At 43.9% G+C, this 26097-nt stretch overlaps 1 protein-coding gene and 1 long non-coding RNA gene across 13 annotated transcripts; one reads left to right on the top strand and one right to left on the bottom strand.

Annotated features, from left to right (window-relative positions):
* Positions 1-629: 629 nt before the first annotated feature.
* LOC123165200 (uncharacterized) lies at positions 630-21131 on the bottom strand. Of its 12 annotated transcripts, none has more exons than XR_006482831.1 (16): positions 20880-21100; positions 20560-20782; positions 18616-18782; positions 17308-17473; positions 16986-17059; positions 16183-16375; positions 15977-16088; positions 15126-15274; positions 14375-14463; positions 8703-8800; positions 5454-5892; positions 4873-4982; positions 4040-4130; positions 2591-2637; positions 2132-2215; positions 684-1000 (listed from the first exon to the last, which is right to left on the bottom strand). It is a non-coding gene; the product is annotated as an uncharacterized lncRNA (long non-coding RNA). The 12 variants fall into 12 exon arrangements; XR_006482829.1 differs by lacking the exon at positions 2591-2637 and having other exon boundaries at positions 5454-5684; positions 5764-5892; positions 20880-21099; XR_006482830.1 differs by lacking the exon at positions 2591-2637 and having other exon boundaries at positions 5454-5684; positions 5807-5892; positions 20880-21099.
* Positions 21132-23196: 2065 nt separating this feature from the next.
* On the top strand, positions 23197-24423 carry LOC123169002 (protein STRICTOSIDINE SYNTHASE-LIKE 10). Its single transcript, XM_044586866.1, has one exon. The coding sequence runs from the start codon at positions 23296-23298 to the stop codon at positions 24331-24333; it is 1038 nt and encodes a 345-aa protein (XP_044442801.1). The 5' UTR covers positions 23197-23295; the 3' UTR covers positions 24334-24423.
* Positions 24424-26097: the final 1674 nt, after the last annotated feature.

Here is a 26097-nt window from a genome sequence, read left to right as displayed (position 1 = left end):
GTGCCGCGGATCGGTGAGCTGGCGCAAGCTGAACCCTCCCTGACTAGTTGGTGGGCATCACCAGGCATGCATTTATTTCTTTAGAGGCTTTGGTTTCTCACGGGAACGAGAAGCAGCATGCCATGCCATGCCTGCTTACTAGATTGGGATTGGTTGGCGCTCTTGCGGCTGCACTTTTTTTTGCTAGCCCATTACTGCAGGTTGATAACTAAATAAAATAAATAAATAAAGGCTAGTGACTAAGACGATTTTGCCAACAATTTGAGTGGTTCTTTCTTCGGTACGATACTTCATTTCTTCGGCTCGTCGCCCGACAAATTGCAAATTTTACACCTGTGTTCATGGTTTGGACATAAACTAGACTGATGCAATTAATAAAGACTACTTCCCCAATACCTCTTGGTGCAGAGTAATCTACTTCCATCCACAAAAGCACACACAATCAGATTTGCCCGCTGGTGATGTTCATGTTATTAGTCTGACTTGAAATATTATAGCCATCCCGATTGAACCAACTAGGTGCAGATAGAGCCCATGATTCCGGAGTTCCCATTTGAGAGATTCATTCACACAATATGTAACCGGAAAGCAGCAACAACAGCTATTCAAACCCTTTCCTCAAGATTTCATTGCATTTCAAACCCATTTCATCTATGCTTGGTTGGGGACAACACATACATAAATAAAGATAAGGATATTTGAATTTCCTCCACCACTTGGGCAACACAACCAGCCAGCTGACCAAGAGAGCAGCAGCAAACAGCCAAGACATTTTGTTTTATGTATTGTATGTACACACAACAACATCACCACCCATATCAACAATTAGCACTTCGCCAGGACAAACAATGCACACACTAACACGATCCGGCCAGCTCGCCTTGCCACTTCATCTGGTGCTTGCAAATCTCGGACCTTGGAGGTGCTTCTCTCGTCGGCGCCTTGCAGCAGCATCATGCGTCATCAATCTCAATGGCGCCAAACCGTCACTGCCATGCATCTGAAAGCACAGTGCTTGCATCAAGTCAGCAACAGTTTAATACTCCCTCCTTATCAAAATACAAGACTTTTTTATACAAAGGAATTATCAAAAAAGGTCTTGTATTTTGCTATAGAGGGAGTACATCAGAAATCCTAGAATTTATAAAGGAGGCATGTAAAACAAGTCAAGCACCACAAATTACTTGTACATCTGGGAAAGCAAGCTCATCACAGGTCAGACGATCTTATTACTCACAACGCAACACAAGGGAGTATATCAAGCATGACACCGCCCTTGCTTTTCCGTTCTACTCTTCTATCCAGCAATAGAAAAGCACATCATTAACTCTTGGTAAAAAGATCAAGTGGCACAACCATGATCTAATTAATTCTACTAAAAAAATTGAACTTCTCAGGAATTCTTTGCAAATACTCATGCAAGTAACTTACAGAAAGATTAAGTTGACAGTCCAATTTATCTATATGGTTAAGTCTACACGTCTAAGGAAATCATCCCTTTGATATCAAAATCCACATCCTGGCCAGCGGCATGCCAAGATCCTAAACGATTATCAAATCTAAACAAACAACCGAGTCAGGTTTTTATTTTCTTTAGGTTTGCTCCTTTGTCCCTTGTAATAATATCTAAACCGAAACCGAGCCAGGTTTCTCAACAACAAAACACAAGTCGAGACAAATATGGCTGCTTGTTTACAAAGCACCAGCAACCGACCTCATGTAAAGGCAAAAGGAGAAACCTTTTCATGAATATGAAATGGCTTTCAAGTTAGAATGATATTTAATGGCCAAGCTCATGAAAATAATGTCGGACAGTAAAGCAAATAAACAACTCGCATATGCATCAAGGTGCAACTTGTAACATCCAATGGCACATGAAAACCACAAGTTTGCAAAGGCGGACAACTAATACACACGAAACAGTGCAATTATGCAAAGCAGGCAAGCCGCGAAACTCAACCACATTGGGAGATACATCGACGGAGGATTAAAAGCACTAATACACCTAACATGCGAGGCACTAACTAGGCAAGTTAGCTAGGAGGGCTGAGTACTCCTAGAACAGTCTCACACAAAGTAATAGAAATTGCCGCCTGACAAAAGCAACAACAGCATGATCGAATAGCAGGACCTTAATTATTTATGCTGGAGGCTGCAACATCAACCACCAGGTCGCGCCAACAGGAGCTGCAGTTCCGAGTTTGTACTCAAGCCACTACAAAGAATTGCAAAGGAGTAGCTACTCAGATTACAAATATCGAATCATGATGATTATCTTAAAAGTAAAAATGCTTCTGCCGACACCGATTGAATAACTAAAACAAGATCTCATTCTACTACAAAAAGCTTCTCTGGAATGAGTATCAAACCCAAACAAACAACATGCACAGTAGCAAAAAATCCTAACAAGCACAGGGACTAATTTCAACAACAAGAGCATCACAAACACAAGTTTGCCGTGGCCGGAAGACCACCACCACAACACAAAACCCTAAATCATTGACCCAGTGGCCAGCACCACAATCAGCCACGTCTCAATTGCCAGGCCATCTCAAGGCACATGGATAAAGGAAGATGACCATGGACTCACCGGAACCAAGGAAGACGTAGCGACCACAGCCACCGTTGCAGGCAAACCTCATCTCATGGAAGGAATATTACTTAGTAAAGTAAATAAACAACTCAAAGTGCGACTTGTAACAGCCAATGGCACATGAAAAACATGATTATGCAATGGCAAAGACAACTAATACAGACTAAACAGTGCAAATATGCAAAGGCAAGCCGCAAGGATCGACCACGATGGGAGATACATCAACAGAGGATTAAAAGCACTGATTAAGATACGGGCCCTAACTAGGCAAGCTAGCCTTTGCAGACACAATATGAACTAACTCTTTGCTTCATACTTGATTAGCGTGACATGCAAGCCTATTGCTATAGAGATTCTAAATTGCTGCCTAACCAAAGCAGCAAGAACAAGATCCAAATGCAGGACCTGAATTTAAAGGTTGATCACAACTATCAATATATACCAAATACCAACAACTGCAACACATTAATACTACTAGATTATCTTGAAATATATGTTTATAATCAATATTTGGTTAAATTTGAAGCAACATATTTTTCATAGGAACTGATAGTCAAAGTTCCAAATAAAAAACTGTTAATATATGGTTCACTGCTTACCCTTGCCAACAACAACCTCAACAGACTGAAGAGTGCTCAAGAGACTGAAGAGTGTTGATATGCAGCAAGATCCTAAGCCCAAATGTTTCATTCTTCTACTCGTGAAGGAGCAAACAAAGAACATATGCTACAAGTACTGGCACTGGTGCAACATCGGAGATCCCAAATCCTTTGGAGATTATCGCAAAAGAAATTTGAGTGCTCGGGACACAACGAGTCACAGTGCCGCATAAAAATCAAGGAAGCTTGTAGCCGGAGGAGAAAACTATATACTACTCACCAGTGGTCATTAACAACCTTAGCAACAGGAGAAATAAAACTGCACAGACTGTTTTGTTTTACTGGCCAATACAACATCAACAAGGGAAGCAACAAATAGACAACCCCAAAAACCATGGACCCAGTTTAGGAAGCAGGATTGGTTCCTAGAAAAAAAATTACTATATGAGCTAGTATGTGAATTAAGCTGTCAAAGGTGACACTTTTTTTTTGTCGAAGGTGATAATTTTCTGCATCTAGTTTATTCCAAAAACTTTTTCTGCAGCAAGTTTAGTTTAAAAACTACATGGGACCCTAATCATCATGGATTCAGAACATGTGTAATAATCGGAAGTATCAATTAATATGGCGCAATGCAGCCGCAACCATAGCAAGGAAAATATTTTGGTCATCGTTCATTCACAAAAACAGAAATGTGGATTACAGCAGACACCATCGCGACAGCCCCAAACTGATCCCAAGAAATTTCCATGGTGCAATGGCCAGCATACAATTACCACGGCTCGATGGTTGTGGACACACAAGGAAGGAGAGTAAGCATGCAAAAGAAAGGAAGCGATTGGCTCACCTAGGCCGAAGTCAGAGAATAAGCGTTCATCGGAGGTGTCAGAGGATGCAGAGTAGGTGTTATTTGCGCCGAGTCCCAGCTCCGATGCGGCCTAGGAAAGAACAAAAAATGTTGAGCTACATAAACTAATCAGCTACATAGCAAATTAAAGAAGCGCCCATTGTTCAGCTAGCATAGCAAACAACTGACAATCAAACATACAACTGGATTAAATATACATCCAAGATGAGTCAGAAATATTATTAACACATGTATGATGGCTCCCTCCAAAGCACATAAGGATAGCATTTGTTCTATCTATTCATGCACATCAACACTACAACAGTTAATAAGTAAGCGTTTTCTTTCTATACGATGATAGCCATTATTAACAAATCAACATCCCAACATAAGCAAGGATCCTACCAAAGCTAGAACATGGACCACTACCAAACCCTGCAACATGCAGTGCAAAAAAGATATCGAAATGGATAAAACAAAGCATATTCGTCGAGGCACAACAGAATCTTGCATAGGCAACAAAGCATAGTAACAGCCACATACACACATGGCGTCGCAAAGCACAAGTATTATGACATGTTTAATCGACAAGAAAGAAATCTGACAACAGTCCCAAGATCATGGTAGTGGCCGACGACCACCACCACTACACACAACATGACAACAACAATCTCCCATAGCTCAATGGCAAGACCTTCTAAGAGCGAGAGAGAGAGAGAGCGAGAGTGAGAGATAGAGATAGATAGATAGATAGATAGATAGATAGATAGAGAGAGAGAGAGAGAGAGAGAGAGAGAGAGAGAGAGAGAGAGAGAGAGAGAGAAGGGGCTCACCGCAGCCCAAGTAGTCGGACATGGAGGTCCCGACGATGTATGGTATGGTTCACGTGCTGTCGGCTAGCAGTCAAGTCCCAGTGTAGGTAGGTCGCTGGTGACGAGATGCTCTGGAATCATATGCTTGGCAGATCAGCGACACATGTTGCATGTATGAAAAAGAAATCACCGTTCATATACATGTAGATGCACTGATACAATAAAGTGTTTCTTCATAGTAGTAAGGACAATTGTCATATGGTCAATGGACAAGCACATGTGTAACAAAACAGAGATAACAAGGTGGTGCAAAGCAACCACAACTACAACAACACATCAGCCAACTACAACAACAAAAGAGAAAGACTTAGAGGACTAAACTTGAGGGCTAAATCCATTGGCTATTATGCCAGAATCATCACGAGACGCACAACCCAGAATCCTAGAAATTGCCATGGAATTGAAAGTGTTTGCGTCACAGACCATCAGCACAACCCAGAATCATAGAAATTGCCATGGAATTAAATGAACCACGAATGGATGGCCGTGAGCACACAGAGTAGAAGAGAAAGCGGAGTAGTGGGACCAACTGAGTGGCTTACCTATGCAAGAAGGGGTACTGGAGCAGACGCGCTGGCGAAGCCACTACCTACATGGGGGTGATGGCGCCGCCTAATGTAACCATTGCACCTATAGGTGCCTGCTCTGGACCTCCATCTTGTGCATTGCACTGCAAGACAAAGCTCTCTCACGCCTTGAGCATCTCAACAAGCTCCCTAGTGGTATGCCCACTAAGGCCTTCAATGGAAGAAATCAGAATTCTTGTCTATCATCTGCACCCAAGAATCAAAATGTAAGTTTTGGAGTTCAAACCAGCTGCGTGACAATTATGTGGTGAAATAATTTGCATACTATTTTGGTTTGCCAGGAATTACGGAAAATATTCCAACATTACAAGTGAATTCATTCTGCGGTCGAGTAAAACGTCTTCCAAGTCGCAGCCACTTTGTTAATTCGTTGTCAATAATAAACAGAGACGACCTGTGAATTAAGTTGCCAAAGGTTATACTTGTTTTGCCAAAGGTGATAATTTTCTGCATCTAGTTTATTCCAAAGATAATTTTCTGCATCAAGTTTAGTTTAAAAACTACATGGGACTGATACGTCTCCGTCGTATCTACTTTTCCAAACACTTTTGCCCTTGTTTTGGACTCTAACTCGCATGATTTGAATGGAACTAACCGGGACTGACGCTGTTTTCAGCAGACTTTCCATGATGTTATTTATGTGCAGAAACAAAAGTTCTCGGAATGACCTGAAACTCCACGGAACATCTATTTGGAAAATAAGAAAAATACTGGTAGAAAAAGCCACTTCAGGGGGCCCACACCCTATCCACGAGGGTGGAGGGCACGCCTGCCCCCCTAGGGCGCGCCCCCCTACCTCGTGGGCCCCCTGACGCTCCACCGACCTCAACTCCAACTCCATATATTCACTTTCAGGGAGAAAAAATCAGAGAGAAGGATTCATCGCGTTTTACTATACGGAGCTGCCGCCAAGCCCTAAAACCTCTCGGGAGGGCTGATCTAGAGTCCGTTCGGGGCTTCTGAGAAGGGGATTCGTCGCCATCGTCATCATCAACCATCCTCCATCACGAATTTCATGATGCTCACCGCCGTGCGTGAGTAATTCCATCGTAGGCTTGCTGGACAGTGATGGGTTGGATGAGATCTATCATGTAATCGAGTTAGTTTTGTTAGGATTTGATCCCTAGTATCCACTATGTTCTGAGATTGATGTTGCTATGACTTTGCTATGCTTAATGCTTGTCACTAGGGCCCGAGTGCCATGATTTTAGATCTGAACCTATTATGTTTTCATGAATATATGTGAGTTCTTGATCCTATCTTGCAAGTCTATAGTCACCTACTATGTGTTATGATCCGGCAACCCCGAAGTGACAATAATCGGGACAACTCCCGGTGATGACCATAGTTTGAGGAGTTCATGTATTCACTATCTGTAATGCTTTGTTCCGGTATTCTATTAAATGGAGGCCTTAATATCCCTTAGTTTCCATTAGGACCGCGCTGCCACCGGGGGGGGGGGGGGGGGGGGTAGGACAAAAGATGTCATGCAAGTTCTTTTCCATAAGCACGTATGACTATATTCGGAATACATGCCTACATTACATTGATGAATTGGAGCTAGTTCTGTGTCACCCTATGTTATGATTGTTACATGATGAACCGCATCCGGCATAATTCTCCATCACCGATCCAATGCCTACGAGCTTTTCATATATTGTTCTGCGCTTATTTACTTTTCCGTTGCTACTGTTACAATCACTACAAAATACCAAAAATATTACTTTTGCTACCGTTATCACTACTATCATATTACTTTGCTACTAAATACTTTGCTGCAGATACTAAGTTATCCAGGTGTGGTTGAATTGACAACTCAACTGCTAATACTTGAGAATATTCTTTGGCTCCCCTTGTGCCGAATCAATAAATTTGGGTTGAATTCTCTACCCTCAAAAACTGTTGCGATCCCCTATACTTGTGGGTTATCAAGACTATTTTCTGGCGCCGTTGCCGGGGAGCATAGCTCTATTCTTTGAGTCACTTGGGATTTATATCTGCTGGTCACTATGAAGAACTTGAAAGACACAAAAACAACAATTTATCCCTCAACTACGAGGGGAGGTAAGGAACTGCCATCTAGCTCTGCACTTGATTCACCTTCTGTTTTGAGTAAGCTTGCGACACCTAAACCTGCTTCTGCTATTCGTTCTGATATGTCGCATGTTATTGATGATGCCACTTCTGCTATGCATGATACTTATGATGAAACTACTACTATGCTTGATACTACTGTGTCACTTGGTGAATTTCTTGATGAACAACTTGCTAGAGTTAGAGAGAATGAAATTATTGAGACTCATAACATTGATGAAAGTGATGATGAAGACTCTCCTGTTATTCCTGAGGGTTATGTTTTTGAAAAAGAAGCTACTTTAGCTATTTTAGCTTGCAAAGATAGATACGAGCTCAAAAGGTTATTAGCTAAATGGAAGCAGCAATCTCTTAATGCTAGAATGAAACCTGACCCTGCTTTTGCTACTACACCTATCTGTGTTACTGATAAGGATTATGAATTCTCTGTTGATCCTGATATAATTACTTTGGTTGAATCTGATCCTTTTCATGGCTATGAATCTGAAACTGTTGTGGCACATCTTACTAAATTAAATGATATAGCCACCCTGTTCACTAATGATGAGAAATATCGCTACATTTATATCCCTAAAATATTTCCGTTCTCATTGAAGGGTGATGCTAAGATATGGTTTAATTCTCTTGATACTGGTTGTGTGCGTAGTCCCCAGGATATGATTTATTACTTCTCTGCTAAATATTTCCCTGCTCATAAGAAACAAGCTGCTTTAAGGGAATATATAATTTTGTGCAAATTGAAGAAGAGAGTCTCCCACAAGCTTGGGGGAGGCTTCTCCGATTACTTAATGCTTTGCTTGATCACCCTCTCAAGAAAAATGAAATACTTGATATCTTTTATAATGGACTAACCGATGCTTACAGAGATTACCTGGATAGTTGTGCTGGTTCTGTTTTCAGGGAAAGAACACCGGATGAAGCTGAAATTCTATTGAATAATATGTTGACAAATGAAAATAATTGGACACTTCCTGAGCCAGCTCCTGAGCCTATTCCTAAATCCAACTCCGAAGAAGAGAGGTGTTCTATTTCTCAGTCCTGAAGATATGCAGGAGGCAAAGAAATCTATGAAAGAAAAAGGTATTAAAGCTGAAGATGTTAAGAATTTACCTCCTATTGAAGAAATACATGGTCTTAATTTACCGCCTGTTGAAGAAACATATGATCTCAATCCATCACCTATTGAAGAAACTCATGGTCTTGATAACCTGACACAGGTAGTAAAGGTAAATTCTCTCTATAGATATGATAAAGCTGAAATCCCTCCTACTAAAATTGCTAGCCAATGCTTGGATGAGTTTGATAACTTCATGGTTAGGCAAGAAGATTTTAGTGCTTATTTTGGTAGACAATTAAAATAAAATGCTTATATGATTGAACACTTGGGGTGATTATATGTCTAGAGTTAAAGGTGAACTTAAACTCATTACTAAACATGGTTCAATGGTCACCATCAAGTAGAACAAGTACTTAAAGCTCAAAATGATTTGCTCAGTGAATTGAATAGTAAGAATAATGATTATGTTGTTAGGTTGGCTACTAGAACTGGTAAAATGACTCAGGAACCTTTGTATCCTGAAGGCCACCCTAAGAGAATTGAGCAAGATTCTCAGAGAATAATATTGATGCACCTAGCTCTTCTAAAAAGAAGAAAAAGAAAAATGGTAGGACTTTGCATGCTTCTAGTGAACCTATTGCTGAACCACCTGAGAATCCAAATGATATTTCTATCTCTGATGCTGAAACACAAGCTGGTAATGAACATGAACCTAATGAAAATGTTAATGATAATGTCTATGATGATGCTCAACCTAGCAATCATAATGATGTAGAAACTGAACCTGCTGTTGATCTTGATAACCCACAATCAAAGAATCAACGTTATGATAAGAGAGACTTTGTTGCTAGGAAACATGGTAAAGAAAGAGAACCATGGGTTCACAAACCCATGCCTTTTCCTCCCAAACCATCCAAGAAAAAGGATGATGAGGATTTTGAGCGCTTTGCTGAAATGATTAGACCTATCTTCTTGCGTATGCGTTTGACTGATATGCTCAAAATGAATCCTTATACTAAGTATATGAAAGATATTGTTACTAATAAAAGAAAGATACCAGAACTTGAAATTTCCACCATGCTTGCTAATTATACTTTTAAGAAACTTGGAGATCCAGGAGTACCTCCATTAAAAGAAACTATGTTAAAACTGCTTTATGTGATCTTGGAGCCGGTGTTAGTGTTATGCCTCTCTCTTTATACCGTAGACTTGATTTGAATAAGTTGACACCTACTGAAATATCTTTGCAAATGGCTGATAAATCAACTGCTATACCTGTCGGTATTTGTGAGGATGTGCCTGTTGTGGTTGCAAATGTTACTATTTTAACGGACTTTGTTATTCTTGATAATCCCGAGGACGATAGTATGTCTATTATTCTTGGAAGACCTTTTTTGAATACCGCAGGGGCTGTTATTGATTGCAACAAAGGCAATGTCACTTTTCATGTTAATGGTAATGAGCATACGGTACACTTTCCGAGGAAGCAACCTCAAGTTCATAGTATAAATTCTATTCGAAAAATTCCATCAATTATATTTGGAGGTTTTGAATTTCCTCTTCCTACTGTCAAGAAGAAATATGATATTCTTATTATTGGGTATGTGCATATCCCCATTGAGGTAACATAGTGTCATTCGAAATTTCTCCGATTCCATGTTATTCGGAATGAGTTTGTTAACAAGACTTGATCAACATTGTTAGTGGATTCTTTTTGATGAGCATGAGATGGATGAAACTAGAAGGCACAACCTACTGTACCCTCCTTTTACTTTCTGTTATTTAGTTGAATTAAAGTAAAATAGTATTTTTTTGTCTATTTCCTGATTTATCCGTGCAATATAAAAATACACCAAAAATAGAAGTTCTCCAAATGCCCTGAAAATGGAATATGATTTTTTTTGGAATATTGGAGAATATCTGGCACTGAGAACACAACAGAAGGGGCAAGCACCTGGCCACGAGGGTGGAGGGCGCGCCCCCTGCCTCGTGGGCCCACGGTGGCTCCCCTCCACTTATTCCTGCACCCACACACTTCTTCTTCCTCCCAAAAAAATCACCATTCAGCTCAAGCACGAGTTGTAGCTCATTTTGCTGCGATTTTCGATCTCCTTGCTCAAAGCACCTCTCACAAAACTGCTTGGGGGGATTGTTCTTTGGTATGTGACTCCTCCATTGGTCCAATTAGTTTTTGTTCTAGTGCTTTATTCATTGCAAATTTGTGCTGCCTAGGTGACCATGTTCTTGAGCTTGCATGTCAAATTTATATGGTTCCAAGTAGTGCTAATGCATGATATAGGCTCTAGGCACTTGCAGGAGTAGTTGCTATCAATTCTATTGAGTTTGGTTCATTTTTATTTGAAGTTACTAAAAATTTCAGAAGTTTTCAGAAAATAATGAAGAGATTCTTGAGGGGCTCATCGATCCAAAGCTCGAAGGAAAAGCAAAGTGAAGAAGCACAGAGGCCCAAATATAATTTGCCTCGCACCGCGGATGTCCGGCCATGTGAACGGCCTTCCAATGATTTCTTGAGAGAAGCCGGGATTTATGATGATTTTTATGAATTGGTTGAGAATGCAGGCCTCACCGACTTCCTCCGCGACCAACGCAATCAGTATCTCTTACTCACCAATACTTTTGTGCAAAACTTCTACCATTATCCTAAGGAATCACCTCCTTCAGTAGAGTTTCATTTATATGATGTTGTTAAGAAAATGCCACTAGATGAATTTTGCAAGGTTTGCAAAATACCTTTTGAGGGTAGTTTAGAGGAACCACATCGTAAAGATGTGGACGGGTTTACGGATACCATTACTGTGGGGGAAACTAGGAAGGTTTCCGATGCAAGAATCACTAGCATACATTTTCCTGTTTTACGCTACTTTGCCATATTTGCTAGTCGTTGCTTAATTGGTCGCGGAAACTGTGGAAACCTTAGTGTTCCTGATATTATCATTTTGTTCCATGGTTTATTCTGCGATAACACTGTTAGTATGGGCGGTATTATTGCTAAACGGTTAAGTTTGAACCGTACAAAGGGCCCCATCTTTGGAGGTATTTATGCTTCACGCCTTGCTGCACATTATAACATACCTATGAGGCACTATGAAAAAGAAGAAAAATTGCTGCCCAATGCTTATTTAGATTATAAGAGTATGGTAGCGCATGACTTTATTGTTAAGAATAGGGAAGGAGCGCTTAAATACAAATTGTTCTTTGATAAACATCACCCTGAGACTATTACCTTGCCTGCTCCCTCCTTGTTTAATTTATCTGAAGGTCCGTATCTCGTTCCGTTGGCGGCCATTCACGCCTACCGGAACCCTACACCAGCCACGGAGCCGGAACCACATTTTGAACCTCCACGACAGTCTAACTACCAGTGGGATCCGGATATGATTGCGAACCAGTGGCAGTCAGAGTCTTCTTCATCTCAGTACGACCCCAGCTACAACTATGGATATCCGCCAGGCCATCCGTGGCAATAAACCAACTTAGGCCAAAAGCCTAAGCTTGGGGGAGTACGTATCTCTCACCGACATTACATTTATGTTCACACACTCATTGCTAAATGTCGGTGCTCTTACTCTTTCATTGTAATATCCATGCTAGTTTATTTTCTTTTTCTTGCTTTCTTGTGTGTTTGATAAACCTTAAAAAAACCAAAAAAATTAGCTGTAGCTTTTAGTTAGTTTACTATTCTTGCTGTAGTAGTAATAATTAAAAAGGAAACCCAAAAAGATTTCCTGTTCTTTTTTTGCTTGTTGGGAGCTTTCCCGTGTAAATAGTTTTATTTCTTTTCTTTTCTTTGGGGGTCGATAGGAGAAGACCATGATTAAATTGTTGAAGTAGCTCTTATGCATTATTGTTGATTTAACCAAGAGCCCATATTGCCTTGTCTTCTCCTGTTTATTGAATGCTCGCAGATTCCAGCTTAGTCCAATGCATGTGCACTCTTATTATTTTCACATCGTTCGGTCGTGCAAGTGAAAGGCAATTATGATGATATATGATGGACTGACTGAGATGGAAGAAGCTGGTATGAACTCGACCTCTCTTGTTTTTGTAAATATGATGAGTTCATCGTTCCTGATTCAGTTTATTATGAATAAACATGTTTGCAATGACAATTAGATATCATAGTTGTTTATGCCATGCTTCATTAGCTATGAGTTATAATGCTTTACCTTGCGTGCCAACATGCTATTAAAATAGTTGTGATGTGGTATAGTGGGGTGGTATCCTCCTTTGAATGATTTAAGTGACTCGACTTGGCACATGTTCACACATGTAGTTGAAACAAATCAACATAGCCTTCACGATATTTATGTTCATGATAGATTATATCCTACTCATGCTTGTACTCAATGTCTATTAATTTTAGTGCATGTTCATGACTGTTGTCGCTCTCTAGTTGGTCGCTTCCCAGTCTTTTGCTAGCCTTCACTTGTACTAAGCGGGAATACTGCTTGTGCATCCAATCCCTTAAACCCCAAAGTTATTCCATATGAGTCCACTATACCTTCCTATATGCGGTATCTACCTGCCGTTCCAAGTAAATTTGTATGTGCCAAACTCTAAACCTTCAAATGAAATTTTGTTTTGTATGCTCGAATAGCTCATGTATCAACTAGGGCTGTCTGTATCTTCCATGCTAGGCGGGTTATTCTTAAGAGGAGTGGACTCCGCTCCTCACTCACGAGAAAATGGCTGGTCACCGGAATGCCCATTCCCATGCTTTATACAAAATCAAATCAAAATAATTGCAAACAAAACTCCCTCTGGGACTGTTGCTAGTTGGAGGCACTCGTTGTTTCGAGCAAGCCATGGATTGATGCTTGTCACTAGGGCCCGAGTGCCATGATTTCAGATCTGAACCTATTATGTTTTCATGAATATATGTGAGTTTTTGATCCTATATTGCAAGTCTATAGTCACCTACTATGTGTTATGATCTGGCAACCCTGAAGTGACAATAATCGGGACCACTCCCGGTGATGACCATAGTTTGAGGAGTTCATGTATTCACTATGTGCTAATGCTTTGTTCCGGTACTCTATTAAAAGGAGGCCTCAATATCCCATAGTTTCCGTTAGGACCCCGATGCCACGGGAGTGTAGGACAAAATATGTCATGCAAGTTCTTTTCCATAAACACGTATGACTATATTCGGAATACATGCCTACATTACATTGATGAATTGGAGCTAGTTCTGTGTCACCCTATGTTATGATTGTTACATGATGAACCGCATTCGGCATAATTCTCCATCACCGATCCAATGCCTACGAGCTTTTCATATATTGTTCTGTGGTTGAATTGACAACTTAACTGCTAATACTTGAGAATATTATTTGGCTCCCCCTGCGTCGAATCAATAAATTTGGGTTGAATACTCTGCCCTCGAAAACTGTTGCGATCCCCTATACTTGTGGGTTATCAGGGACCCTGAGCATCATGGATTCAGAACATGTGTAACAATCAAAAGTACCAATTGAGACGGCTCAACGCAGCCGCAGCCATAGGTAGGAAAATAATATTGTCGTCATCGTTCATTCACAGAAACAGAAATGTAGATTACAACAGACACCATGACCATAGCCCCCAACCCAGCCCAAGAAATCTCCATGGTGCAATGGCCAGTATACAACTACCACGGCTCGATGGTTGTGGACACACAGGGAATGAGAGTAAGTATGCAAAAGAAACGAAGCAACCGGCTCACCTCAGCCGTGGTCAGAGAAAAAGTGTTCATCATACGTGTCAGAGGAGGGAGAGAGCTCTGGGGAGAGCAAGTGTCATTTGCGCCGGGCCCTAGCTCCAAGAAACAACAGATATTGTTGAGCTCCAGAAACTGACCAGGTAGCATAACAAATTAAAAGAAGCACCCATTTGTTCAGCTAGCATAGCAAACAATTGACAATCGAACATACAACTAGATAAAATATCCATCCAAGACTAGTCATGAATATTGCTAGCACATGCATGATGGCTCCCTCCAAAGCACACAAGGATAACACTTGTTCTATCTATATGTGCACTGCAACACTACACCAGTTAATAGGTAATCGTTTTCTTTCTATATTTAATGGTAGCCATTGTTAATAAATAAACCTCCCACAACATATAAGCAAGGATCCTACCAAAGCTAGAACATGGACCACTACCAAATCCTGTAACATGCGGTGCAAAAAAGGTACATAAATGGATAAACCAGAGACTATTTGTGGAGGCACAACAGAATCTTGCATAGGTAGGAAAGCATGGTAGCAGCCACATACACACATGGCCTCGCAAAGCACAAGTATCATGACATGTTTAATCGACAAGAAATATGACCACAATCCCAAGATCATGTTAGTTGCCGGAAGACCACCACCACTACACACAGCATGACGACAACAGTCGCACACTAGCTCGATGGCCGGACCGTCCAAGGGCAGAGAGAGAGAGAGAGAGAGAGAGCAGGGGCTCACCGCAACCCATGTAGCCGGACATGGAGGTCCCAACGATGTCCGGTATGGCTCACGTGTTGTCGGATGGCAGTCAGGTCCCAGTGGAAGTAGGTCGCTGATTACAAGATGCTTTGGAATCATATGCTTGGCAGATCGGCGACACTAGTTACCTGTACCAAAAAGAAAGCACCATTCATATGCATGGGGATGCACTGATACAATAAAGTGTTACTCAATACGATCAATGTACAAGCACATGTGTCACAAAACAGAGATAACAAGGTGGTGCAAAGAAACCACAAAAATAGCAGCAAGGAAAATGATGGTTGCATAAGTATACTAACTAAGCATGGTGCTATTATGCAGCAAACAAAATTGTGTGATTCAGACCAAGTACTTATCCAGCTTACTACCAATCTGAACTACTCATTCTCCGCACTAGCATTAGTCATACAACACAGGTACATTAAAGATTCAGTCAAGCTGCACATTGCCACTCGAGACTAAGAACTAGATTTCAAGAATTTGATGTCATTTTGAGTGAACAAACCCAAGTGAGTTCTCCAAACAGAGCACAAAAATTCATCACAGATACATTCATCACCTGACATAAACATCTGACGTAATCCACATCACACCAGTTAGCAGGTACCAACCAAAAGAAACAATATACATCTACAAGTAAATAAAGCCTGGATTTAATCAAGACTAGACTGATAAAAAAAGTAGCTTCAGAGCCACTTATTTCTTGGTAGTTTAATATACGCTAGCAATACATGCAAAACCATGTGCTAGCAGCAAAATTAAGGCAAACTATCAAAAACTAGCATAGGTTAATCAATAGGGAGGGAGTGGAGCTGCCAAAACCAAACCTTGACGAGCTCTAGGACTTGCTTCCATCGCGGCATGGCAGCTGCTGACCTCCATGGAGAACAAGCACATGGAGCTTCCATGGCTTCCCGTGTGTGGTTGTGGAGAAGAAGCCTGTCCGAAACGCATGCGTGAGGAAGGAAACCAAGTGTATAAGAGAAGAAAGGGGAAGGGAAGGGGAGAGGAGCAAATCAAAGAGTGGGAGTACCTTCATGATGGCAATCAGACTGCATCTCTCGAGGCCATTGACGAATCCACTTGATCTGGACGCCACCAGCCTGAGGTGAGGTGAGGTGAGGAAGAGACAGTCGCGTCGTCCACCGAGCACAAGCATGTGGAGGGGAGGTCGTCATCATCATGGCGACCGTGGCGGATATATCTGGGAGCCGCCAACTGACCGACTGAGTTGCATGTATAACAAAATGTCAAGCGACTGTCCTGCTCTAGAAATTTTGGTTGCATGTATAACAAAAGGAAAGGCAAGTAGATCAACATACTGCAGAAACAACATACAACTGTAGCATTTCTCCCTTCATTTTCAAGTGTCTAAAATAAATAATAATGATTGTGAAATTTGAGGCACAATCAAATGAAAGCAGATTCGCATAATAAGTTAAACTTCCATACACTGCAGAGAACACTTTTAGTGTTAACTTCGATGTTATAGCATGTATTGTTACAAAGATGCAAACTGCACAACTGGTTTCACATAAATTGTCATCGGAACTTTTGGAAAGTGAGTTGCTAATTAAGGACGCGCACAATGGGCTTCTAGGAAACCAAAGGTACATGCTACTCCATAGGGTAAAGTTTCTAAATATAGGTGGCCAACGTAATTCATTCAGTCTGAAACTTCAGGTGCTGCGAAGGGTTGTGCTTCATTTGTTCAAGAAGACAAGTTGGATGGCAGGACATCTCCTCTTGTCCTCTCTTAAGAAATAATTTCTGTGCAAATTAAGGCCAGAGAAAGGACACTAACAGAGGGCAAGTGGAGACAAGAGAAATACTTACATTTGTCTGTCTATGGCGTCAGAGCACTGGGAGAGCGGCGTCCCAGGAAGGGAAGAAGGAAGCACTCAAAGCACCTGCGCACGCATAAGGTAGGGGGAGCAGCCAAATCGAAACATGTTCATATAGCAGCACACACAAAGTGGTTAATGGAGAAGGCTAGCTTGTCACTATTTTTTTAATTTTCAGAAGTAGAAAATCTAAATGATAGATGGACGGATTGGTGTGGAAATTTGCTGGAGAAGCATTGTTTGTCACATATATGGCTAGAATAATTTGCACAAGCATTGTTTGAAGCTATAGTTATAACTTGCAGCAAGCTTACCACTCCAAGCAGTCACTCTTGCATTTCTGCCCTTCTCCTTCCCTCGTACGCACGCTGTCTTGAAGAGCCGAGTGAGATGAGCCATCACACATCTCATTCCAGTAGCAGCCAGGGAGCAGATTGTCTCAACTGAAGAAGCATCAGCATGGGTGAATTCTTTACTTACCTAAAATTTAGAATAAAACAAGTCAACCCCCAGTTCAGCATCACATGGCAGAAGCAGCAGTATATGAAATTAACCTAACCCAGGAAGGAATCTCAAATCAAATAAAACTAGAAATCTAACTTGAGAATAAATAAAAGGCAATCTGTCAGTTCATTACCACATTGCAGAAACAACTTGTGGAATTAACCCGCAACAGTGCAAGCTTGGGTCGTCACTAGTCAGTGACATAAAAAAAGTTATTTTGAAGGTAATTTTTTTTCGAATTGCAAGTTATCAACTGTATACCATTTACGTAGTAAAGGTAGAGTTAAAGGTTTCGAATTTGAAGGTCTATCATGGCAGGTGAGTGAAAAGCCACATGTTAAATATGCACCTTCTGAAAACATTTTCATTTGTTGGTTATATATTAGCTGCTGATATAGGTAAAGAAGTGTATCATAGTAGCTGATGTTAGTGTGAAACCACCATCATTGTGAAAGAATATCAGCTTGAGAACTGATAAAGAATTATTTTGGTACGGTGGGAGTAATTGATAACGCTTGAAACAAAACATAAAACTATAGTGAGTGCTTTGTCACTTTTGCCGTCTCGACGCCATCAAGGACGTGTTGTACAACTTGCAGTAGTGGCTACCGGACATGGCAATTAACATCCCAATGCATTCATAGTCGACCACCAATATCCTCAATAATGGGAGTGGAGGGTCGATGCAGCAAAAGACTAAGGAAAAGCATCTAGTAACCCTAAGAAAACCAAGAAAGGAAAGAGGATGATTATACTTTCCTACGCATCTAGTACCATCAGATCTGCAATATGGTTACATCATCCAATCCAGTCTCAAGAGATTGACTGATACTTATACAATCAAATGTGATTAGCTCCTCCCTTTGAAAAAAGCAACTAGTGCCAAAACTAATAAGTCGGCATTGAACAACACAAAACCAGCAGATACCACACAAAGTGGTTAATGGAGAAGGCTTGCTTGTCACTAAATTTTTTATTTTCAGAAGTAGAAAATCTAAACGACAGACAAACAGATTGGTGGGAAATTTGCTGGAGAAGCATTGTTTGTCACATACATGGCTAGAATAATTTGCAGAAGCATTTTTTGAAGCTATATTTACAATTTGCAGCAAGCTTACCACTCGAAGTAGTCACAACTTGCATTTATGCCATTCTCCTTCCCTGGTACACACGCTGTCTTCAAGAGCTGAGTGGGATGAGCCATCGCACATCTCGTTCCAGTAGCAGCCAGGGACTAGATTGTCTCAACTGAAGAAGCAGCATCAAGGGTGAATTCTTTACCTATCTAAAATTCAGAATAACAAGTTAATCCCCAGTTCATTACACATGGCAGAAGCAGCCGTATATGAAATTAACTTAACCCAGGAAGGAACCTCAAATCAAATAAATCTAGAAATCTAACTTGAGAATAAATAGAAATCAATCCGTCAGTTCATTACCACATTGCGGAAACAACTTGTGGAATTAACCCACAATAGTGCAAGCTTGGGCGGTCACTAGTCAGTGACATAAAAAGTGAATTTGAAAGTAATTTTTCCGAATTGCTAGTTATGAACAGTATATCGTTTATGTAAAGGTAGAGTTAAAGTTTCAAATTTGAAGGCATATCATGGCAGGTGAGTGAAAAGCCGCATGTTAATTACGCACCTTCTGAAAACATTTTCATTTTTTGGTTATATATTAGCTGGTGTTGGTCTGAAACAACCATCATTGAGAGTAAAACTATAGTGAGTGCTTTGTCACGTTTGCCGTCTCAACACCGTCAAGGACGTGTGGTACGACTTGCAGGAGTGGCTACCGTACACGACAATTAACATCCCGACGCATTCCTAGTAGACCACCATACTGCTGAATAATGGGAGTGGTCGGTCCGTGCAGAGAAAGACTCAGGAAAAACATCTAGTAAATTTAAGAAAACCTAGAGAGGAAAGATGATGATTATACTTTCAAACGCATCTAGTACCATCAGATCTGCTATGTGGTTACATCATCCAATCCAGTCTCAAGAGATTGACTGGTACTTGCGCAATCACATGTGATTAGCTCCTCCCTTTTGAAAAAGCAACCAGTGCCAAAACTAATAAGTCGGCATTGAACAGCACAAAACCAACTGATACCACATTGGTAGCAAGCAAACTAACAGATTGACATTGCTATGGAGCCAAGCCTCTAGAAATTTCATAAACTACACAAAGTTAACCTGTCTCTCTTGTTCTAGTAGAAATTGAACAAATTAAGATACTACTATAGGTTCTGTGCTTGAACCAAAAAATGTTGCATAGAAATAATAAGCATGTAATGTACGTGATGCGTATTCGTCATAAACGTGACGCTCCAGCTTTAAGGCTGTAAAAATGGAAGCAAAACGTGCTCTTTTTGTCTGGGCAGTAGGTACAATTGCAAATCAGATCTTGGTGGTAAACTTAAGAAAACCAAACAAGGAGAGAAGATGATTATATTTTCCTTCCTACACATCTAGTCTAGTACCATCAGATGTGCTATATAATCACATCAACCAATCGATCCTCAAGAGACTGAGTGATACTCTTTGGAAAAGCAACCAATATGAAAACTAACAAGTCGGCATTGAACAGCGAAACTTGCCTTGCCAAAGTTTTAGGCATCTATCAGGTATTTATTTTACATCAATATATGGAGCCAGATATCCTTGTGCTGTCTATGTGTGTTTTTGAAGTGAGAGTGTCCCTATTTGAGGTTAATCAGAAAAGGCATGTCAAGGAATTGAATATTGACCCAATGGTGATGGAAAATATTGTCTTTGGACACAACAATGTCACGGATATATGATTGATCTTAAAGGTGCAGTTTTCTCTCTATATATGCCACTGGCTCGAGTGACCCTGACACTTGGTAGCAAGCAAGCAAACTAACAGGCTCACATTGCTATCAAGCAAAGCCTCTGATTTATTTATATATAAAATACACAATAATTAACATGTCTCTCTTATATAGTAGAAATTGAACCTGTAGTTGTGTCTGTCCAGTAGGTACAATTGCAACAAAAAAAGATGAGATTTGGGGGTAGAGGCGGGGAAGCTCACCACGTCCACGTCCATGTCCGGAAGGTCCAGATCTGGGGCTGGTGGTTGAGGAGGGGAGGAGGAAGCAGCCATCATCAGTCCACATCTCGGGAGAGGAGGCAAGGGCTGGCGAAGAAGGCTCCTTGGGTTATGACGGCCGCGTCGGGGAGGCCGTCCTGTACTGTACTCCGTCGTCGATGGCCGCCGCTGGTGCGGTGCGGCTAGGGTTCGATGCCAGTGGTGTCTGCGCTCCACGGATGGAAACTCATGAGGGGAGGGGAGGGAAGGGAAGGGCGTTGGGGACAAGCAAATAAAGGATGGACGGGCGAGAGACAAGTTACCTTGACTAGCAGCGGTGTCCCGAGCCCAAGCGAGCACGGAGGAAGCTCCATGCTCGCGTCGCCGGCGAGCAATAAGAGCAGACGGAGGTTGTGCCCGGCGCGTGAGCGATCGAGAGCTCCAGTTCGAATCCCTTAACAGATCTGGGGATGCCTACCGACCTCCTCCTCGCTCGAGGGGTGGGGAGGGGGGGGGGGGGGGGGCGCGGCGGCAAGGTCCGAGCCTCCAAGGGAGATGGGGCGTTGGGTGGCGGCGCCAATGTGGTGTTGTGTCTGGGTGTGGGTAGGGGAGCAATGAATGAATCGGTCGGGGGAAGTCGATGTGGATTCGCCGTTTCGGTTTACCCACGTCGGATTGCTTCTTGTTCATTGGAGAATTGTTGCGTCCCACGGATCGATCCCCTGCCAACCTCATCTCAGCCGTCCGTCCGTGTCTACGGTGAGATCTTCTCTTTCTTTCTTGGTACTAGTACTAGTATTAATCAATCGTTTCGTTGGCCTTCCATTAATGATTGGTCAACCTCATCTCTCACTGATCGATTTCTCGCTCATTGGTCAAATTGATCTGCCACGGATTGATCCTTCTTTCTTGTGAACCCATCTCAGTGGAACGTCCAAATCTAATAGTGATCCTCTCGTTGCTTGTTGCTAATGTGCACACACATCCATCTTCTTCATCCATCCATGCGTAGTACCTGACATCATCCTCACGCGCACATATGTACTATTACTAGTAGCTAAGCAATTCGAATGCATGCATGTATGTCTAACTGTGTATGAACGACGTGCTCCTCACGAACAGCGGTGTCTCAACTACCTTGTGCAACTTGTCGAGTGCAGGGAGAAGGCAGAGGCGGAGATGGCCGCTCGAGTGCGGATCTGCAGCTGCCACCATGCGTCTGTCATCTCGCTTGCATCTTCAGCGACCGTTGTCCACCACCCCTCTGTGCCTCCTCTCTTCTGGGGAGTCGTGGTCGCTGGGGCGCCACCGTCACTTGGGGTGGAAGAGGCATCGGCGGCAACGTGTGGGAGCATGAAGCGGGAGGATGCGGCTAGGGATTGTGAATAGTATCGCAACTTGTTTGGGTGTTCTCTTTTGGGGTGGAGGAGGCCACGGTTCGCTGCTCACTCATTTGTCCACCGCGACAACACACAAATAGCCCCCCTCAAAAATCGATCACGGTCGTCCATGCAAAAATTGGCGGAGAGAGAGAGAGAGAGTGAGAGAGAGAGATCAACCTGGTTCGGCCTAGGCCTGACCTAGGGCTCACATCTCTCTTACGAGGCCGCACTTCGGGCGCAAGAGCGGGAGTGGACCGAAATAATTGAACTCGTTTGGTCTATGAACGGGAGACGGTGGGGCGCTCCTGGCGGCGCCTACTCGGGGCAACGAGGCGGTCCTAGCGGCGGTGAGGCGGTCGTGATGGCAGCGAGGCATTCTCTACGGACAGTGGTGCAACGATCTCTATTGGCATCTCGGTCGTCTGCAAGGACACTTAGCTCCTCCATGTTCATGAATTCGGACCACTCCGGTCGTCGTGGTGGAGAAAGAACCGGTCGCGGCCGCACCCTAGCCTTCCCTCTCTCTCCAAGCTCCTATAGGCTATGGCAACCATGACGCCGGTCCTCCTCCAGCGGCAGCGGCAGGACGGCGGATCTCTTCTAATGAGGCCATTCTGCGGAGCACCGCCACATGGCGGAAAGCGTCGATGATGTCTAGTGGCGGGGATGCGTGCACCATGAGGCGGCACAGGGTTTTAGATCCATGCACGACGGTCGAGTCAGGACGACGTCGTAGCTAGCTATACACTGTTGAAGACTTTTTCTTTTGAAACGAAACTGTTGAAGATGAGATCTTTACAATAGATGGATCGATTGATCCGTAGAGTACAGGCAGGAGCTAGCTGCACGTAGGAACCAGATGTGACATGCATGGTCTTATATATCTCTGACTCGTTGGATGTGAAATGAGGCTTCCTTTCATGTGAAAAAAAAATAAAAATAAAAAACAAACGATACACGTAGGTAGGCACGTCGCGACGCAAGTGGATCCTCCTTGCAAGTTCAAAGCAAAATACAAGTACGCGATGCCATACGTACGACGACGCGATGCCGGCGGGAAACACGTACGTACGTATCTGTTTTCCTTGTACCCGGCCGGACTCGGTTGCCGATTCGAATCCAACTCGACTCCACTCGACTGCCTCCGTCCGTCTCGGCGTACGTGTGGATCATGCATGGGCCGACTCGGACCTGTAGCTGTCCATGAGAGTACATATAATAGGACATCTAGACACCTCCCTTCAATCCATCAAACCAAACAACATCCAGCAGATCGACACACACGGTACAACCAACCTCCATCGAACAGCCGACGTGATCGATCGACAAGCTTAAGGTAGCCGGCCAGCCAGCCAACATGGGGTGCAGCATGAGCCGCCTCCTCAAGGCCACCGTCGCACTGGTCATACTCGTCCTTCTCTTCATGCCCGGGGCCATGGCAGCCGCCGCCGCAAGCTTCGACGCCTCCCGGGCACAGCAGCTGCCCCTGCCGCCCGGAGAAGTGCACGGGCCAGAGAGCGTCGCCTTCGACGCTCAGGGCCGAGGCCCCTACAGCGGCGTCTCCGACGGCCGCATCCTGAGGTGGAACGGGCCCAAGCTCGGCTGGACAACATACGCCTACGGACCAGGCTACGACAGCGAAACGTGCACGACATCCAGGTTTGGCACGGAGGCGGACATAGAGAGCCGCTGCGGCCGCCCGCTTGGTCTGCGCTTCAACCAGAAAACGGGTGACCTCTACGTGGCCGATGCGTACAAAGGGCTTATGCGTGTGCCGCCCGGCGGCGGGGAAGCCACCGTGTTGGTCGACCAGATTGATGGCATGCCGCTGCGCTTCACCAACGGGGTTGACGTCGATCAAGTCACCGGTCAAGTCTACTTCACCCACAGTTCAATGAACTACGACAGGTCAGAACACGAGATGGTCACCAAGACGGGGGACTCCACGGGCCGCCTCATGATGTATGATCCACGAACATCGGACGCCACCGTGCTCCAACCAAGGATGACATACCCGAACGGCGTCGCACTCAGCGCCGACCGCACGCACCTCGTGGTCGCATCTACTGGCCCGTGCAAGCTGCTGAGGCACTGGATCAAAGGGGTCGACGCGGGCAAGTCCGAGCCTTTTGCCGACCTGCCGGGCTACCCAGATAACGTGAGGCCCGACAGGAAAGGAGGCTACTGGGTGGCGTTGCACCGTGAGAAAAATGAGTTGCCCTTTGGTCGTGATAGCCATCTTCTTGCTGTGAGGGTCGCTGCTGACGGGAAGATAGTCGAGGAGATGAGAGGGCCAAAAAAAGTCAGGCCAACCGAGATCATGGAAAGAGATGACGGCAAGCTATACTTGGGCTCGGTGGAGCTTCCTTATGTCGGCGTAGTAAAAAGGAAGTAGAGAAGTAGAGTATAGTAGATATAGGATGAATTTAGTTTCTTATTATTCTTGTGGCTAAATGTAATGCTCCAGTTTCTTTTTTATCAGGCAAACTATTGTGATCCATATTTTTATTAGCAAACCATCTGTTATTTACTTCGCTTTAATGTTAGACAAGTTGCTGATGGCGCTTACTGCTATGCGCTAGAGAGATGCAAACTTGAAGAGACGGATGTAGGGCGTGTCGACGGAGCCGATCCACATATACCCGTTCCGCTCCACCACCTCACTCACCGTGGAGTCGCTGAACCCGCGCAGCGCCACAGCCACCGTGCCGTTCTTGGCATCTCCATTGGCGACGACCCTAACGGCGCTCATGGAGTTCGCCGTGGTACCGTTCTATTCCCAGTGCTTTTCTCGGTTCAAGCCCGCCCAGGCCGGTACCCATCCCTGGTCGCCTCTGTCAGGGCGCACGTTGTCCGGGTACCACGGTAGCTCGGCAAGCACCTCTGTTTCCCCCGCCGTGGGTCCGTGCAGGCAGTGACGAAGCAGCCTTCATGACAATGTCTTGGCGACAACGAGATGCATCCTGTCGGCGCTCACAGCCACGCCGTTGTGGAGCACTGATCCAACAATTTGTGCTTGTGCATGGGACTCATCCGTATCCGTGATGGGCCTAGTAGCAAGGGAGGTTGGAGAGCAGCGTAACGTCGACGTCCAAGACCCACGCTCCAGAAGCGATGACGACTCCATCACCATGCCGGCCGGCGGTGACACGGCCGGGCGTCTGCATTGACCCCCCCGTTTCGGCTCCCGTGGCGTTGGCAGGCAGGACCGCCGCGATCAAGGACAGGCACCAGGAACGATGTGCAACCGCCTTTTCATCCGCGTCCGTGCAAAGGTGGCCGTGGCAACAGGCGGAAGGCGCCGGCACGGTAGGGTGGATCGGGAGTCTGGACACTGGACGCGCCGGCATCCAAAGCTGCTTCGTTGGCGCCTCTGGCTTGACGGACTCCACGTGATAGGCCGGCGAGGAGAGCAGGAACTCGCTCGGTCACTTTGCCGCCCTGCGGGACGCCACGACGAGACGCCGCAACCGAGGGATGAGGTGGCGCTCTGTTCTGTGGCCCACTGTGAGTGTCAGCACCAGCTCGCCCAATCCCATCATTGTTGCTCTTCTGTGTGGTCTGTGGTGCCGCCAGCGTGAAGCCAGGCCCGAGCAAGCATTAGCCAACCAAACAGTTGTCTGAAAATAAACCAGCCAACGATATTTTATCTTACGGATCCATGACACAGAATACCAAAGAGAAGAGAATATCAACATCTACTGGAGTTCTGCACCATGGGGACGGCTCATTCTCCAAGCAATTCTGAGGAGTTCGTCCCGATGCCGATCCAGCAAAAGAATGCAACGATGGAGAAGCACAGATTGGGTGTCTTCTCAAAGCACCTTCCACCGATGAAGATAACCGCTGAGCTTCGCAAGGATGCTGTGAATGTTCCTCCAAGTATGCCTTTGAAAACAAAAGTCATTTCTTAGAGCATCTAAAACTGCAAGTAGCTAATCCGGCCCTTCTCAAACGTTCGCGGGCGCGTTCATGGGCCATGACCGGTCACCCTTCACTTTGCTGCCTCTGCAGCAGTCTCCTTCATATCCGAACCCCAATATCCATGCAATCCATGCAATGTAAAACATAAAACTATTTAGATCAACACACTAGCAACAAACAGATATAATTCCGACATCAATCGATAGTAGCAGCCAACGGACAACCAAAATAACAA

This window comes from Triticum aestivum, chromosome 7D (genome assembly GCF_018294505.1).
Source record: "Triticum aestivum cultivar Chinese Spring chromosome 7D, IWGSC CS RefSeq v2.1, whole genome shotgun sequence".
Taxonomy (NCBI): domain Eukaryota; kingdom Viridiplantae; phylum Streptophyta; class Magnoliopsida; order Poales; family Poaceae; genus Triticum; species Triticum aestivum.
This window is presented reverse-complemented; position numbering and strand designations above follow the sequence as displayed.